Source organism: Trifolium pratense, linkage group LG6 (assembly GCF_020283565.1).
Source record: "Trifolium pratense cultivar HEN17-A07 linkage group LG6, ARS_RC_1.1, whole genome shotgun sequence".
In the NCBI taxonomy this organism is placed as follows: Eukaryota; Viridiplantae; Streptophyta; class Magnoliopsida; order Fabales; family Fabaceae; genus Trifolium; species Trifolium pratense.
Window position 1 is genome coordinate 41,307,188 of NC_060064.1, and position 12,964 is coordinate 41,320,151.

Here is a 12,964-nt window from a genome sequence, read left to right on the forward strand (position 1 = left end):
CCTATTGTCTTCCTCTATTTTTCTCTTTACGTGTCTACAACTCACAAGTCATCCCTAATTTTCTCTTATACAACATATTGAGGTAAACACAATTATTAGTGACTTTACATGATTGCATCTAGAAAATAGATTGCATGAATTATTTTGTCCACCTACCTCCGATTACTTTAGCTTTAGTCTATGGCTTAACAGAAACTAGGGCGCCTTCTCTCTATCCGGCAATAACATCCACAAGGGGAGAAAAATCACTTAACTCTTAAAATAAAGAAACAACAAGTATTTGGATATTAAATAATATTTTTAATATTTTTTAGGAAATCAATATTTTTACTACTTACGGTATTAGTTAGAGCCCAAATTATAAATTTGTTCTTAGGCTACTAAAATCATAAAAACGGACATGTTCTAAGGTTTGACTCAACTACAGTTGTGTGTGAGTTTCATCGGTGTTTACCAGTTACCACTTTGTCGATAGATAAAAAAAAATATGTACGTGGTTTGATTCAATTAAAAAAACAATTTATGATCCAATTTGAAATGCTTTCACAAAATGACATTAAAAAAAGTATCTAATAATATTTGATTTTGTGGAACCAATGTCTACACAATCCTTATAGCCACATGCAACAAGAAAAAAAGAATAAAAAACCATCAAAATTGTTTCATTAAAACAGTTTCATTGAAACAGTTTTGGCGTTATTGTTACACTGTCACACACACCCCATTTTGTGACCATGTTTTGTTTCAAAGAAATTGCAAAACGTGAAGAGTTATACACAAATCTATTGCGAGTATATGCACAAGATTCAAACTTTCTTAAAGGAAAAGCAATTCACGCTCATTTCATCAAAGGGTATATTCCTTTTACTCTTTTTCTTCAAAACCATTTACTCAACATGTATATTAAAATTGGACACTTTACTTCTGGACTCCAACTGTTTGATGAAATGCCTGATAGAAATGTGGTGTCATGGTCTGTTGTCATGGCTGGTTGCATTCGTAATGATTGTGCTTCCGAAGCTCTTTCTTTGTTCAGTCGTATGCACCGTGAGGGACTCACCAAACCAAATGAGTTTACTTTTGTTAGTGCTCTTCAAGCTTGTTCGTTAACCGAGAATGAGATGCAGGCTTATCAGATTTATTCGTTAGTTGTTCGGTCAGGACTTGAGTCTAATGTCTTCTTACTCAATGCGTTTTTGACCGCCTTAGTTAGGCATGGTAAATTGACAGAAGCCTTGCAGATTTTTGAGACAAGTCGTATTAGGGATATTGTGACGTGGAATACTATGATGGGGGGTTATCTGCAGTTTTCTTGTGAACAGGTTCCGGTATTTTGGCGTTACATGATTTGTAAGGGTGTAAAGCCGGATGAGTTCACTTTTTCTAGTGCCTTAACGGGGTTTGCTGCGATATCCTATCTTCAAATGGGAATGCAAGTTCATGCACACCTTGTTAAAAGTGGTTATGGGGATGACATTTGTGTAGGGAACGCTTTAGTTGACATGTATATAAAAAATCAAAAGTTGGATGAGGGTTTCAAAGCTTTTGATGAGATTCCTAACAAAGATGTATGCTCTTGGACACAAATGGCCGATGGATTTTTACGGTGGGGGGAACCTAGTATGGCACTTGCAGTCATTGCACAAATGAAAAAAAGAAGTGTCAAGCCAAATAAATTTACCTTGGCAACTGCCCTAAATGCTTGTGCTTGTTTGACTTCGTTGGAGGAAGGGAAACAGTTTCATGGCTTGAGAATCAAACTTGGAAGTGATGTTGATGTTTGTGTTGATAATGCTCTTCTTGATATGTATGCAAAATGTGGATGCATGGATAGTGCATGGACCCTTTTTCGATCAATGAATTCTCGTTCTGTTATTTCATGGACAACAATGATAATGGCGTGTGCACAAAATGGCCAATCCAGAGAAGCTCTTCAAATTTTTGATGAAATGAGGGAAACGTGTGTAGTACCAAACTACATCACATTCATTTGTGTTCTTTATGCATGTAGTCAAGGTGGGTTTGTTGATGAAGGGTGGAAGTATTTTTTCTCCATGGATAAAGATTATGGAATCATTCCTGGAGAAGATCACTACATTTGTATGGTGAGTATCCTAGGACGGGCTGGACTTATCAAAGAAGCTAAGGAGTTAATCTTAAGAATGCCATTTCAACCTGGTGCGCGGGTTTGGCAAACATTGCTCAGTGCTTGTCAGGTTCACGGGGATGTAGAAATTGGGAAACTTGCAGCAGAACATGCCATAAAACATGACAAAAATGACCCATCATCCTATGTATTATTGTCCAACATGTTGGCTGAATCGAGCAATTGGGATGGGGTGGTGAGTCTGAGAGAGCTAATGGAGATAAGGAATGTAAAGAAAATACCAGGATCTAGTTGGATTGATGTTGAAAATATTTAAATATCAGAAAAATATGGTTGATGGAGAAGTTGTTTAGAGTATTCTCTCTCTTCCCTTCCGGTGTTTGAAATATGTCCACTTAGTTTATATATAGAGTGCGATATATAAAATTTATAAATATACATGCTTCTGCCTCCGAAAGTAGTACGTGCATTGCACAAATATGAACTCATTTTTGTTAGGATGCTTTCACCTTTTGGATGTTATTTTGTCCATCTTAGTTTTTATTATCTGTATCTTAAGAATCTCATCATTCTTTGATTGATAGCTAGGTTGAAATAGGTTAGGTCAGACTAGACATTCTAATATTCAAGTCTGGTATGCATTTTAAGAGTTATAAGGACTTATTTTCCATGCGGTCAGAGAAAAAGTACACAATCACGCAGTCAAGGGATCTCAATTGTTGGATGAAGATCAAACAACTTGTATTCTGACCAAACCAAATTGGATTTAGAATTCGTAAAGGATTGCTGTCGAAGCTTTGCATGAATGTGAGTATTCGAAGAAAGAAGGTTGGGTTCAAATTTTGTAATTTATCTGTTTAAAGTTATTTGATTTAATTATTTTATTTAAAAATTTAGGCTTAACTACACATTTGGTCCCTTACGTTTAAAAAGTATCAATTTGGTCCCTTACGTTTATTTTAGGTTTCAAGTTAGTCCTTTCCGTCAATTTTGTCACATGTGGCAGTCAATTTGCACATGTGGACTGACACGTGGCACTTGGACACACCGACACGTGTACTGTTCAAACGGTGTTAGTGACAAAATTGACGGAAAGGACCAAATTGAAACCTAAAATAAACGTAAGGGACCAAATTGATACTTTTTAAACGTAAGGGACCAAATTGAAACCTAAAATAAACGTAAGGGACCAAATGTGTAGTTAAGCCAAAAATTTAAAGCCATAGTGTTACTGAATGTCAAATCACTGTTACTAAAATTGTCCTTGTTGAGTCCAACTGTCCAAGTTTTCTAAAATTATCACTGTTAATGAATTATGATTTGAATAAAAGTTGTGTATTAATGGAACTGCCACATGTAAAGCACATGATTTGGGGATGCTTTACTTATGTGCTATAGCCTGTGATTTTTGGGTCGGCATATTTTTTCTGAGGATGGCAATGAAGATTCATTTGAACTTTTGCCATCTTGTTAACACCTTTATATGTTGTATTGTTCAAGGGGCGTTCGATGAAGAAGGTTTACATGTATATTCTTTCTCGTTATGGAAACATGGTGAAAATGATTTGACCTCTTTGTAGCTATAGGAGTCTTGCTGCAACTCTTCTATTGAAAAAATATCTGTGATGGCTTCCATCTGGATGAAGTCGTCGGTAGCTTTGTTAAGAAGCTAAAGGAGCTATTTCAGAGTTTCAAAGTTAGCTTTGTTATGTTAGCTATCAATGCTCTTGATGAGCAAAACTGTATTAAATTGGTTGTCTCAAATACCCGGGATTTTCTCAAATATCAATTATCAAGAGGAAATTGCTAGGATGCACGTCAGAGCTCAGCCTCTCGATTTTGATTCCTACTGTCTCCTCAATTTCCCCAAAAGAAGCTTTAAAATGAAGACAAAATGGAAAATGTACAGGTGAAAAATGAATCTGGTTGCTGCCTTGTTATTAAAAGTGGAAATGCCTCAGAAAAGCACTGCAGTTATTCCCTAACTGTAATTTGATGAGGTTAGTTTTTTTGTGACAAGATTCGTAAGCAAATAATAGTAATCTGATTTAACTGATTTGTTTAAAATTTAAATTAATCATATAGTCACAATTTTTACTTTTGTCCATGTAAAGAAATTACAGGTTCAGCCATTTTGGGTTCGGAAAGAAGGAAAAGAGAGAAAAGTTCCCTACTAGCTCTCTCCCACTGCTACAACAAATGCTCGTAATGTTACTTCTATTGACAAATGAAGCTATTGTGGTTGCTACTCAGGTTATATTATTTCAGTTGACACTTGAGGTACATGATTGAACTGGTGACTTGTGAAGAGAACTAGAAATAGATAGCGATACTCATACAACAATGTAGATGCCGATCAACTTCCTAATGCTAAAGGTTATAGCAGGTATGAATATGATATAATTGACGCTTTTGTAGTTTGTTTACTATGGATTTCTCTTTGTTATTTTATTATTAGTGGTTGCTTCTAAATTTGCAATTGTTAATTGAAGTTTTCTTATTATAGTTGCAAATTATGCTTGCTTTTCATTTCATTTACGGATACATTTGCTTATTATTATTAGCATATAGATTCTAATATGCTGAGACATTTGCTTCAAACTTTTATCAAATAAAGAAAGCCCTTTTAATTCAGGATGTAATAATCCTTATTAGTTTGTCCTGCCCAATTAATACCCCTAAATCCTTAATTGCGACATGATTAATATTTTAGAATTGCAAAATGTTAATCAAATTCTTAAACCATGATAACATTCATTAGCCACGGCTATTGCATCGTTTATCTGGTTTTAACCATGTTTAAACACCATTATTTGTTGTGTTAATAATTATTCAACAAGTTAAGAGAAATAAATAAAAAATTAGATTCGAAAAGACCTAACCTTTTTAACTTTATGATAAAATTTTGTTTTTTCACTCTCAGTACTCAAAAAAAAGATACAATTGAATATTTTCAATAAAAAAACTATACAATTGAATTCATTCCTTAACATTTCCTTGGTAAAAAAATTCCTTAATTAACATTTCCTAATGAGAGGAATCATGTGGAAGTTTACAGTAAACTTTAGAAAACAAGATGAAACAAACAATTACTACATGGAGTATAGTTCATGTGAAGCAACCAAAGTCTTAGAAATCTCAAATATGAGTCTAGCCTCAAATGCATCACCAGAATAACCTTTAGAAGACGCTTGACGAGCATTTGGAATCCGTTTCACACCAAACTTATTATCAGTATTCAATGCCCCTCCTACTTTACCAGCCAACTTCAACATAATGTTCATATAAGTATTCTTAACCTTTGTCAGCAACTTCAATGGTGATCTTATCATCCATCTTAGCTTTGGACTTGTTCTGATCCTCCAATCCCTACGTGGTGGACTTTTCATCCGTATCGTCTGCATCTTCTTCCGTCGGCCGGTAGTGGTCATGCCATAGTCGAGACGTCTGTAGCCCCGTTTGCTTAAGTACTTCTTTATTTCCATGTTTTTAATAGCTTGATTGAACTTGGAGGAGGTGGTGGTGAATGATGTTAAAGTTTATGATTGTTTGGGAGTGAATAGAGATTGTTGACTTAATTAACTATGCTATGCTTATTGAACTATATATATATATATATAAGAGAAAAATTAATATACAAATAATACCACGTTTAATAATTTGTTCAAAACATAAGCCAGCGGATACATAGCGTTATTGTGGATTAACAAAAGATATAGAAATGGCTGTATTTGACAAGTAAAGTCAACAAACAACACTTTGACCCGAGAATGAGATAATGCATATTATATGTTTGAGTGAACAAATATGACCTTGACCAACCGTCCTTTCCTTCCTTGAACTATAATAACGTGGGAAAGTTTTCGTTTTCTCTCTTTAATAGTACTATATATCAACAAACGACATTAATTAAAACAAATGAATTTGAATTATTGTCTTCTAGATGCTTTGAGTTTCTATCTTTTTAATTTATTTTTGAGTAAATTATACTCTATTTTCTAAAAAGAAATTCGAATACACTTCTCTCTTATGTTAAAATATATTTTAGTCCATTTAACTTAAATAAATATTTTTCCTTCAAAAAAACTTAAATAAATATTTTTTGATGAAAATTAACTTTAAGCCACTATTTTATGTCAAAAAACTACGTCATCATTTAAGAAATTAATTTTTCTTTTTTTGTAACTTTTATTATTAAATTTATTATTTTAGAATATGAAATTCAATTAAAAATAGATTTTTTTTAATCAACTTTAGTAATTTATATTTTATTTTGTATAACTTCATATTTTATGATAACGTTTAACCTTATACATTAATGATGTAAATAAAAAATATTCAATACACGTTGAGAAAATTGTCAAACTACTAACCTTCTCCGATTCCATTTTCTAACTGTGTTATTGTGAGAGAAAAGTGAGTGATCTTTTTCTACTAGTGTTGAGTGAAAAATGGGATCTGTTCCACCTAAAGGGAGGGATGTTTAGGGTATTTTTTGGGTTTTGATTGAAGAGTTTCTTTAATCTGTGTATAAATTTAGTTTTAGTGAATATATAGACTTGTTAAATCAAATTGATTAGCAATTACCAATATTACTGATTCACAATTTTGAAAAAAGGTTCGAATTTTGTAAAATGGAGAAGACTATTCAACCCCCGCCCCCTTTAGAGTCATAGAAACTGCTTGACTAATGAGTGGTATCAGTGGCTATAATCGACTTCAAGAAAATCAAATGGCTTCAAATGTGATTTTGAAACCGAAAGGGCTTATAATAGAACTAAGATTTTGAAGGGTAAGCAAATTCCTATTGGAAGGAAAGAATGAAAATCCATATCAACTCTTATAATTTGGATGTTTGAGACAATTGAAAATGACCATTCTGTCTCAACCATCGATTGTGATGGAATTGCTATCGATAAGGCAAAAGTTGATTAGGCCGATTTGGATAGAAAGAACGATCAATATGATTAGGACAATATGATTTTTTTTTTTTTAGTTTCCAATTGCAAAAATGCACAAGAAATGTGGAACATTTTATACAAGTCACCAATTAGGGTACTAGTGATGTGAAAAGTGTAAGAATCAATAGCTTAACACACAAGTATGAATTGTTTCGCGATTGAGAAATGGTGAAACTATTGTTGAAACGATTCGCACATATTGTGAATAATTTACTTGCTCTAAGAAAAACGTTTGCTAATGATAATTTGATAAATGAAGTACTCTTAAGATGTTTAAGCATATATATTGGCAACTCAAGGTAATGACTATTGTGGAATCAATGAACTTATCTACCATGGCGATGGCCACTTTGTTTGGAAAACTTCAAATACATGAACAAGATTTGATTAGATGGACTAAGAAAAAGAAGGATGGGTGAAAAAGACAAATATGATTCAAGTGAAAAAACTTATGTATTCATGCACAATACTCTAAACTAAAATACAATTGAATTGATTCCTCAACATTTCCTAATGGGGAATCATGTGGAACTTTACACAACAAAATTTAGATAACAAAATGTAAAAAAGAAAGAAAAAAAAAATCACATGGAATATAGTTCATGTGAAGCAACCAAAGTCTTAGAAATCTCAAATATAAGTCTAGCCTCAAATGCATCACCAGAATAACCTTTAGAAGACGCTTGACGAAGCTTTGGAATCCGTTTCACACCAAACTTGTTATCAGTGTTCAATGCCCCTCCTACTTTACCAGCCAACTTCAACATAATGTTCATATAAATATTCTTAACCTTTGTCACCAACTTCAATGGTGATCTTATCATCCATCTTAGCTTTGGGGTTGTTTTGATCCTCCAATCCCTTCGCGGTGGACTTTTCATCCGTACCGTCTGCATCTTCTTCCGTCGTCCGGTAGTGGTCATCATGCCATAGTCGAATCGCCGGTAGCCCCGTTTGCTCAAGTACTTTTTTATTTCCATGTTTTGAATAGCTTAAACTTGGTAGAGGATGTGGTCAATGAGAATGAAATCTATGATGGTTTTCTCACTATATTGGAATGAATTTTAGATTGTTGCTTGAATGGTTGAATTCACTATGCTATGTTTATGTTTATTAGACTATATATATATAAGAGAAATATTAAAGGAATAATATAAGCACGTTTAATTTTCTCAAAACATAGCTAGCGGATATATATAATAATACATAGCGTAAATCATGTGCATTAATAAATGATAAAGAAATGGCTGCATTTGAAAAGTAAAGTCAAACAAAAAACACTTTGACACGATATAGTAATAGTAATGAATATTTGTTGTGAGTGAACAAATATGACCAAGACCAACCGTTTTTTCTTCCCTCCTTGCAAGTGGGAAAAGTGTTCTCTCTTTATTCTTTAATGCTGTCAACGAACAAGAGATATAACAAATGAATTTGCATTCTTTCTTCTAGATGCTTTGAGTTTTTTTATATTAAGTTTAATTTTTAATAAATGGATCCATTTTAAAATTCAGTGAGCACTGAGCACTTCATACTCTAAGGGTATGTTTGGTTCAAAATAGGGGGAAGGGGGGTGTGATAGAGAGTTGATGCTCTATCAAGCTATACTAAGCTAAACCTAGAAAAGCAATAAAGAAAACAAGTAAAATAAAGATAAAATAAATTCATTCATTTTCATTCATTTTCATTGATTTCTCAAATTGATAAGAACACTACATATATATAGGACTCCTAATGGGCCTAAGGGCATAAAGCTCATTTAACAATCCAATAACATAAATACTAAACTAATAATATAAATAATATATCTCATTAATATCTAAATTACTTAAATACTAAACCCTAATAATTAATTATTTAACTACTAACTAATCTTCTATCAGGGTGAGGTATTTTTATAGAGGGGAGGAAAGGGGAGGGAAGAAATTTTTTTTAAGGCTTAATTAATAAAATGGTCCCTTAAAGACATTTTTGGTTTCATATTGGTCCCTTAAAGAAAAAAAAGGTCTAAATAGGTCCTTAAAGAAAAAAAGGTTCGAATAGGTCCCTTAAAGACATATCCGTTAATCAGTTTGGTCCTATTTAGACCTCTTTTTAGGGACCAAATTGATTAACGGAGATGTCTTTAAGGGACCTATTCGGACTTTTTTTTCTTTAAGGGACCTATTTGGACCTTTTTTTCTTTAAGGGACCAATCTAAAACAAAAAATGTCTTTAAGGGACCATTTTATTAATTAAGCCTTTTTTTAATTATATATGTGTTTGGTTCAAAAGAGGGGAGAGGAGGGAGGTGAGGTATTTTAATTAAATAAATGTTTGGTTCACAAGGGGAGAGGATGTATTTTAAAATCAATTTAATTTTTTACCCTTAAAATCTTATATCACTCATATTTTAAAAACTAATATCTCTTTATTATTACATTAAAACAAATAACATATACTTTTCAAAGAAAAAAAAAATCACATACACAAAACTCACTACCACGCCAAGAAATTCACTACATAAACATTAAAATCAAAACTTTGATTCAATAAAACACTGAAGAAAATGTACAACCTCCAAAATATTCGTAAATATTCAAACAAGTGTTCCAAATATTAAAAAACATATTAAAATACAAATAAAGTATTCATAAACATCATAGCACCATTGTAGGATGATTAATTTGATGAACCAAAGATCAGTTGCATTATCACAGCTTTGCGTGCTTCAAGTGGACATTGAAGAATCATTCTAAGCTTGTTAAAGTTTGATTAGATATAGGTAGAAAAATGATTTGTGCTTTAACCGCAGGATACAATGTTTAACTAAATAACACAATTTTTAATCTAAACTGTTCGATCTAAAATTAATGGTTAAGATTAAAAACTGTGTGTAACTGCATATAATAGTTACATAAGTGAATCCTCTAATAGGTAAAATTCAGGAATTTAGATCCTCTCAAGTTTGTCTCAATCTCTCTCAACAGTTAATCTTACCCATATTTTAAATCTAATGGTGGAAAGAGAAATACATCTCCATAAATAAATACCCTGTTGGCGTTGTATGGTTGGCCTCATTTTGCTAAAACATGTGATCTTTTCTGATGTGAAACTACATGCTTCCACCATCCAGTATAAGCAAGATGTTCGGTACAATGCTTCAACATTGGATACCACATCCAGTAGGCCGGGCCTGTGTATGGTGAGATCTCGCGCCTAAGTTCTAAATATGGAATCCACAATAAATGTTCGTTTGTGATAAGGAGCGTGAGTTGTCACGCATAATTATTAATGGATCTCGTGATCAAGTGTTGCTTGTTAATCAGATCTTCAAGTTAAGGAAACAAAACATTTTAATTAAAGATTATTCCTTGAAGGAACCATTAATCATGCTGAGCTATTGAAGCCTAATTAAAGACCTAGCCTGAGCTCGTGAAGGTTATTTAAAGAAGGTGGACTCCATTGTTCAAAGAACTGAAACCAGATTTGAGTCTTACAAAGCGTGAGTTTAGGTTTTAGTATTGTGTCTATTGTGTTCTAAGTCTTGTGTTGATTTCCCACTAGACTAGGAACTGTGCGTTGTAATATCTCTGGAGCTTCTAAGCAAGGAGATAGTGTGTGTATACCATTCCAAAGCTTTTAAGCACGGAAGTGGTGTGAGTGTTTTATGAAGTGTGTCTTCACATATTAAATCTAGTATTGTACGATCACAGTGGCTGTGGTCAAGAGGAGGTGAGCGGAGGTTCTCATACCTAGGTGTGTCTTAGGTAGGATATAGCACGGGTGGTGATTAGGTGAGAAGTCATAAACGGGAGGTTTATTGAGGGCTTCAAACTAATACTATCATAGTGGATTCACTCCTGGATTGGTATCCCCCAGAGTAGGCTTATGCTGAACTGGGTTAACAAATTACTGTGTTAATTTACTTTCAGTTTTGTTTAGTTTATTATTCCTTGTGTATGCGCGGTTGGATGTTGGATCATTGATTCACGCATTAAAAGTGTACTATAGTGGTGAAGCGTTGAGTACAACATCTTAATACTAGTGTGCCAGAATTTCAATTGGCATCAGAGCAGGCACCCTGCTCGAAACTCAGGGTGAGCTTCAGGGACGGAAATTTCTGGTGAGATGGACAAGGAAGGAGGAACGGTTTCTAAACCACCACTGCTAACTGGGCCTGAGAACTATGACTACTGGAAAGCTAAGATGATGGTGTTTCTTAAATCCATTGATAGCAGAACATGGAAAGCTGTAGAAAATGGATGGGAACCCCCTATGGTCATTGATAAGGATGGTAAGGTAACAGGTGAAATCAAGCCTAATAAAGACTATTCCAAAGACGAGGATGACTTAGCTCTGGGAAATTCAAAAGCCTTGAATGCCATATTCAATGGGGTGGACATCAACATGTTCAGACTTGTTAAACGATGCACTGTAGCCAAACAGGCGTGGGAAATACTCAGGAAAGCACATGAAGGAACCAACAAGGTAAAGCTGTCCAAACTTCAGATGCTTCGCACAAATTTTGAAAATCTGAGTATGAAGGAAGAAGAGACTATTCATGACTTTCACATGAATATTTTAGAATTTGCAAATTCATTTGATGCCTTGGGAGAACCCATATCAGATGAAAAGCTGGTGAGCAAAATTCTCAGATCTCTACCTAAGAGGTTTGACATGAAAGTAACAGCAATAGAAGAATCTCAGGATCTGGCCAACATTCAAGTGGATGAACTAATAGGCTCACTTCAAACCTATGAGATGAGCATAAACCAAAGAAAAGAGAAGAAAAACAAAAGTTTGGCTTTTACTTCTAATACTGCAGAAGATGATGAGATAGATATGGAGAGTGATGAAAGTTTATCTGAAGCCATGGTGTTACTTGGAAGACAGTTCAACCGTATCATGAAGAGGATGGATAAAAGAAATAAATTCAATGGTCCAAGTACCAAATCTGACTTCAACAATAAGTTCAATGGTCCAAGCACCAAATCTGACTTCAACAAACCTGTATCTAGTCAAAGGAGGACCAGAAGTGATGACAAAAGTACTTCATCTAGAGGAGTTCAGTGTCATGAGTGCGAAGGATTTGGTCATATCAAATCTGAATGCCCTACTTTTCTGAAAAAGAAGAAGAGTCTTGCTGTTACTTGGTCAGATGAGGATGATTCAGAAGAAGATGAAGGTGAATCTGCTAAACTTGTCAATGCATTGACAGGTGTCTATGAATCTGATGCTGAATCATGCGATGAAACATCATATGAAGAACTTCTGGCTACCTATAAGGACTTATTCATCAGGAGCAATGAATTCTGCAAAGCCTTGGAAAAACAAAAGAAGACAAATTGTCAACTTCAGGCCGAGAAGAATGAATGTCTGGATATAATTAAGACTCTCAACAAAGAGATTGAAAAGCTGAATGAAGACTTGGAGCATGCTAGAAAACAAGTTAGAGTCTTTGCATCAGGAGAAGAAAAGTTTCAAGCCATGCTGCTAAAACAAAGTGCTGGTAAGAAACCTATTGGCTTTGATTACGAGATAGTGGATCAAGAAATGGGTTACAACAAAGCTACAATCACTACCCCCATTGATAAAACTTTTCTTGTTAGTGGTGGGTTACTACCTCCTCATCCTCCCACACATCAGGGAACTGACACATGGTTAAAACCCAAGCATCATGTCCAGACTAACTCGATGCCTCAACACCCACCTCACCATCGATACAACGGGTCAAGATTTAGGACTAAAAGAAGGAATTGGAGGTGTCATTACTGTGGTAGGAAAGGGCACATCAGACCTTACTGCTACAAGCTGTATGGCTATCCACAGAATTCACGGTCACTTGAACCCAAATCTGAGAACGTGAATGTGAAGAAAGAGTGGAAGAAAAAGGAAGATTGTGTAAGCTTGATAG

The 12,964-nt window shown here is 34.2% G+C and overlaps 3 protein-coding genes across 3 annotated transcripts; 1 reads left to right on the forward strand and 2 right to left on the reverse strand.

Annotated features, from left to right (window-relative positions):
* The first annotated feature begins 565 nt into the window (after positions 1–565).
* Positions 566–2,994, forward strand: LOC123893154 (pentatricopeptide repeat-containing protein At4g33170-like). Its single transcript, XM_045943077.1, has one exon. The coding sequence runs from the start codon at positions 735–737 to the stop codon at positions 2,421–2,423; it is 1,689 nt and encodes a 562-aa protein (XP_045799033.1). The 5' UTR covers positions 566–734; the 3' UTR covers positions 2,424–2,994.
* Positions 2,995–5,150: 2,156 nt separating this feature from the next.
* LOC123893155 lies at positions 5,151–5,698 on the reverse strand. The gene has a single exon (XM_045943078.1). It carries the CDS (start codon positions 5,590–5,592, stop codon positions 5,200–5,202), a length of 393 nt encoding a protein of 130 aa, XP_045799034.1. The 5' UTR covers positions 5,593–5,698; the 3' UTR covers positions 5,151–5,199.
* Positions 5,699–7,499: 1,801 nt separating this feature from the next.
* Positions 7,500–8,220, reverse strand: LOC123890171. Its single transcript, XM_045939718.1, has one exon. It carries the CDS (start codon positions 8,046–8,048, stop codon positions 7,653–7,655), a length of 396 nt encoding a protein of 131 aa, XP_045795674.1. The 5' UTR covers positions 8,049–8,220; the 3' UTR covers positions 7,500–7,652.
* Between the last annotated feature and the right edge of the window lie 4,744 nt (positions 8,221–12,964).

Excerpts from the sequence above, each read along its gene's own strand:
- LOC123893154 (XM_045943077.1), top strand. The coding sequence starts at position 735 with ATGTTTTGTTTCAAAGAAATTGCAAAACGTGAAGAGTTATACACAAAT.
- LOC123893155 (XM_045943078.1), bottom strand. The coding sequence starts at position 5,592 with ATGGAAATAAAGAAGTACTTAAGCAAACGGGGCTACAGACGTCTCGAC.
- LOC123890171 (XM_045939718.1), bottom strand. The coding sequence starts at position 8,048 with ATGGAAATAAAAAAGTACTTGAGCAAACGGGGCTACCGGCGATTCGAC.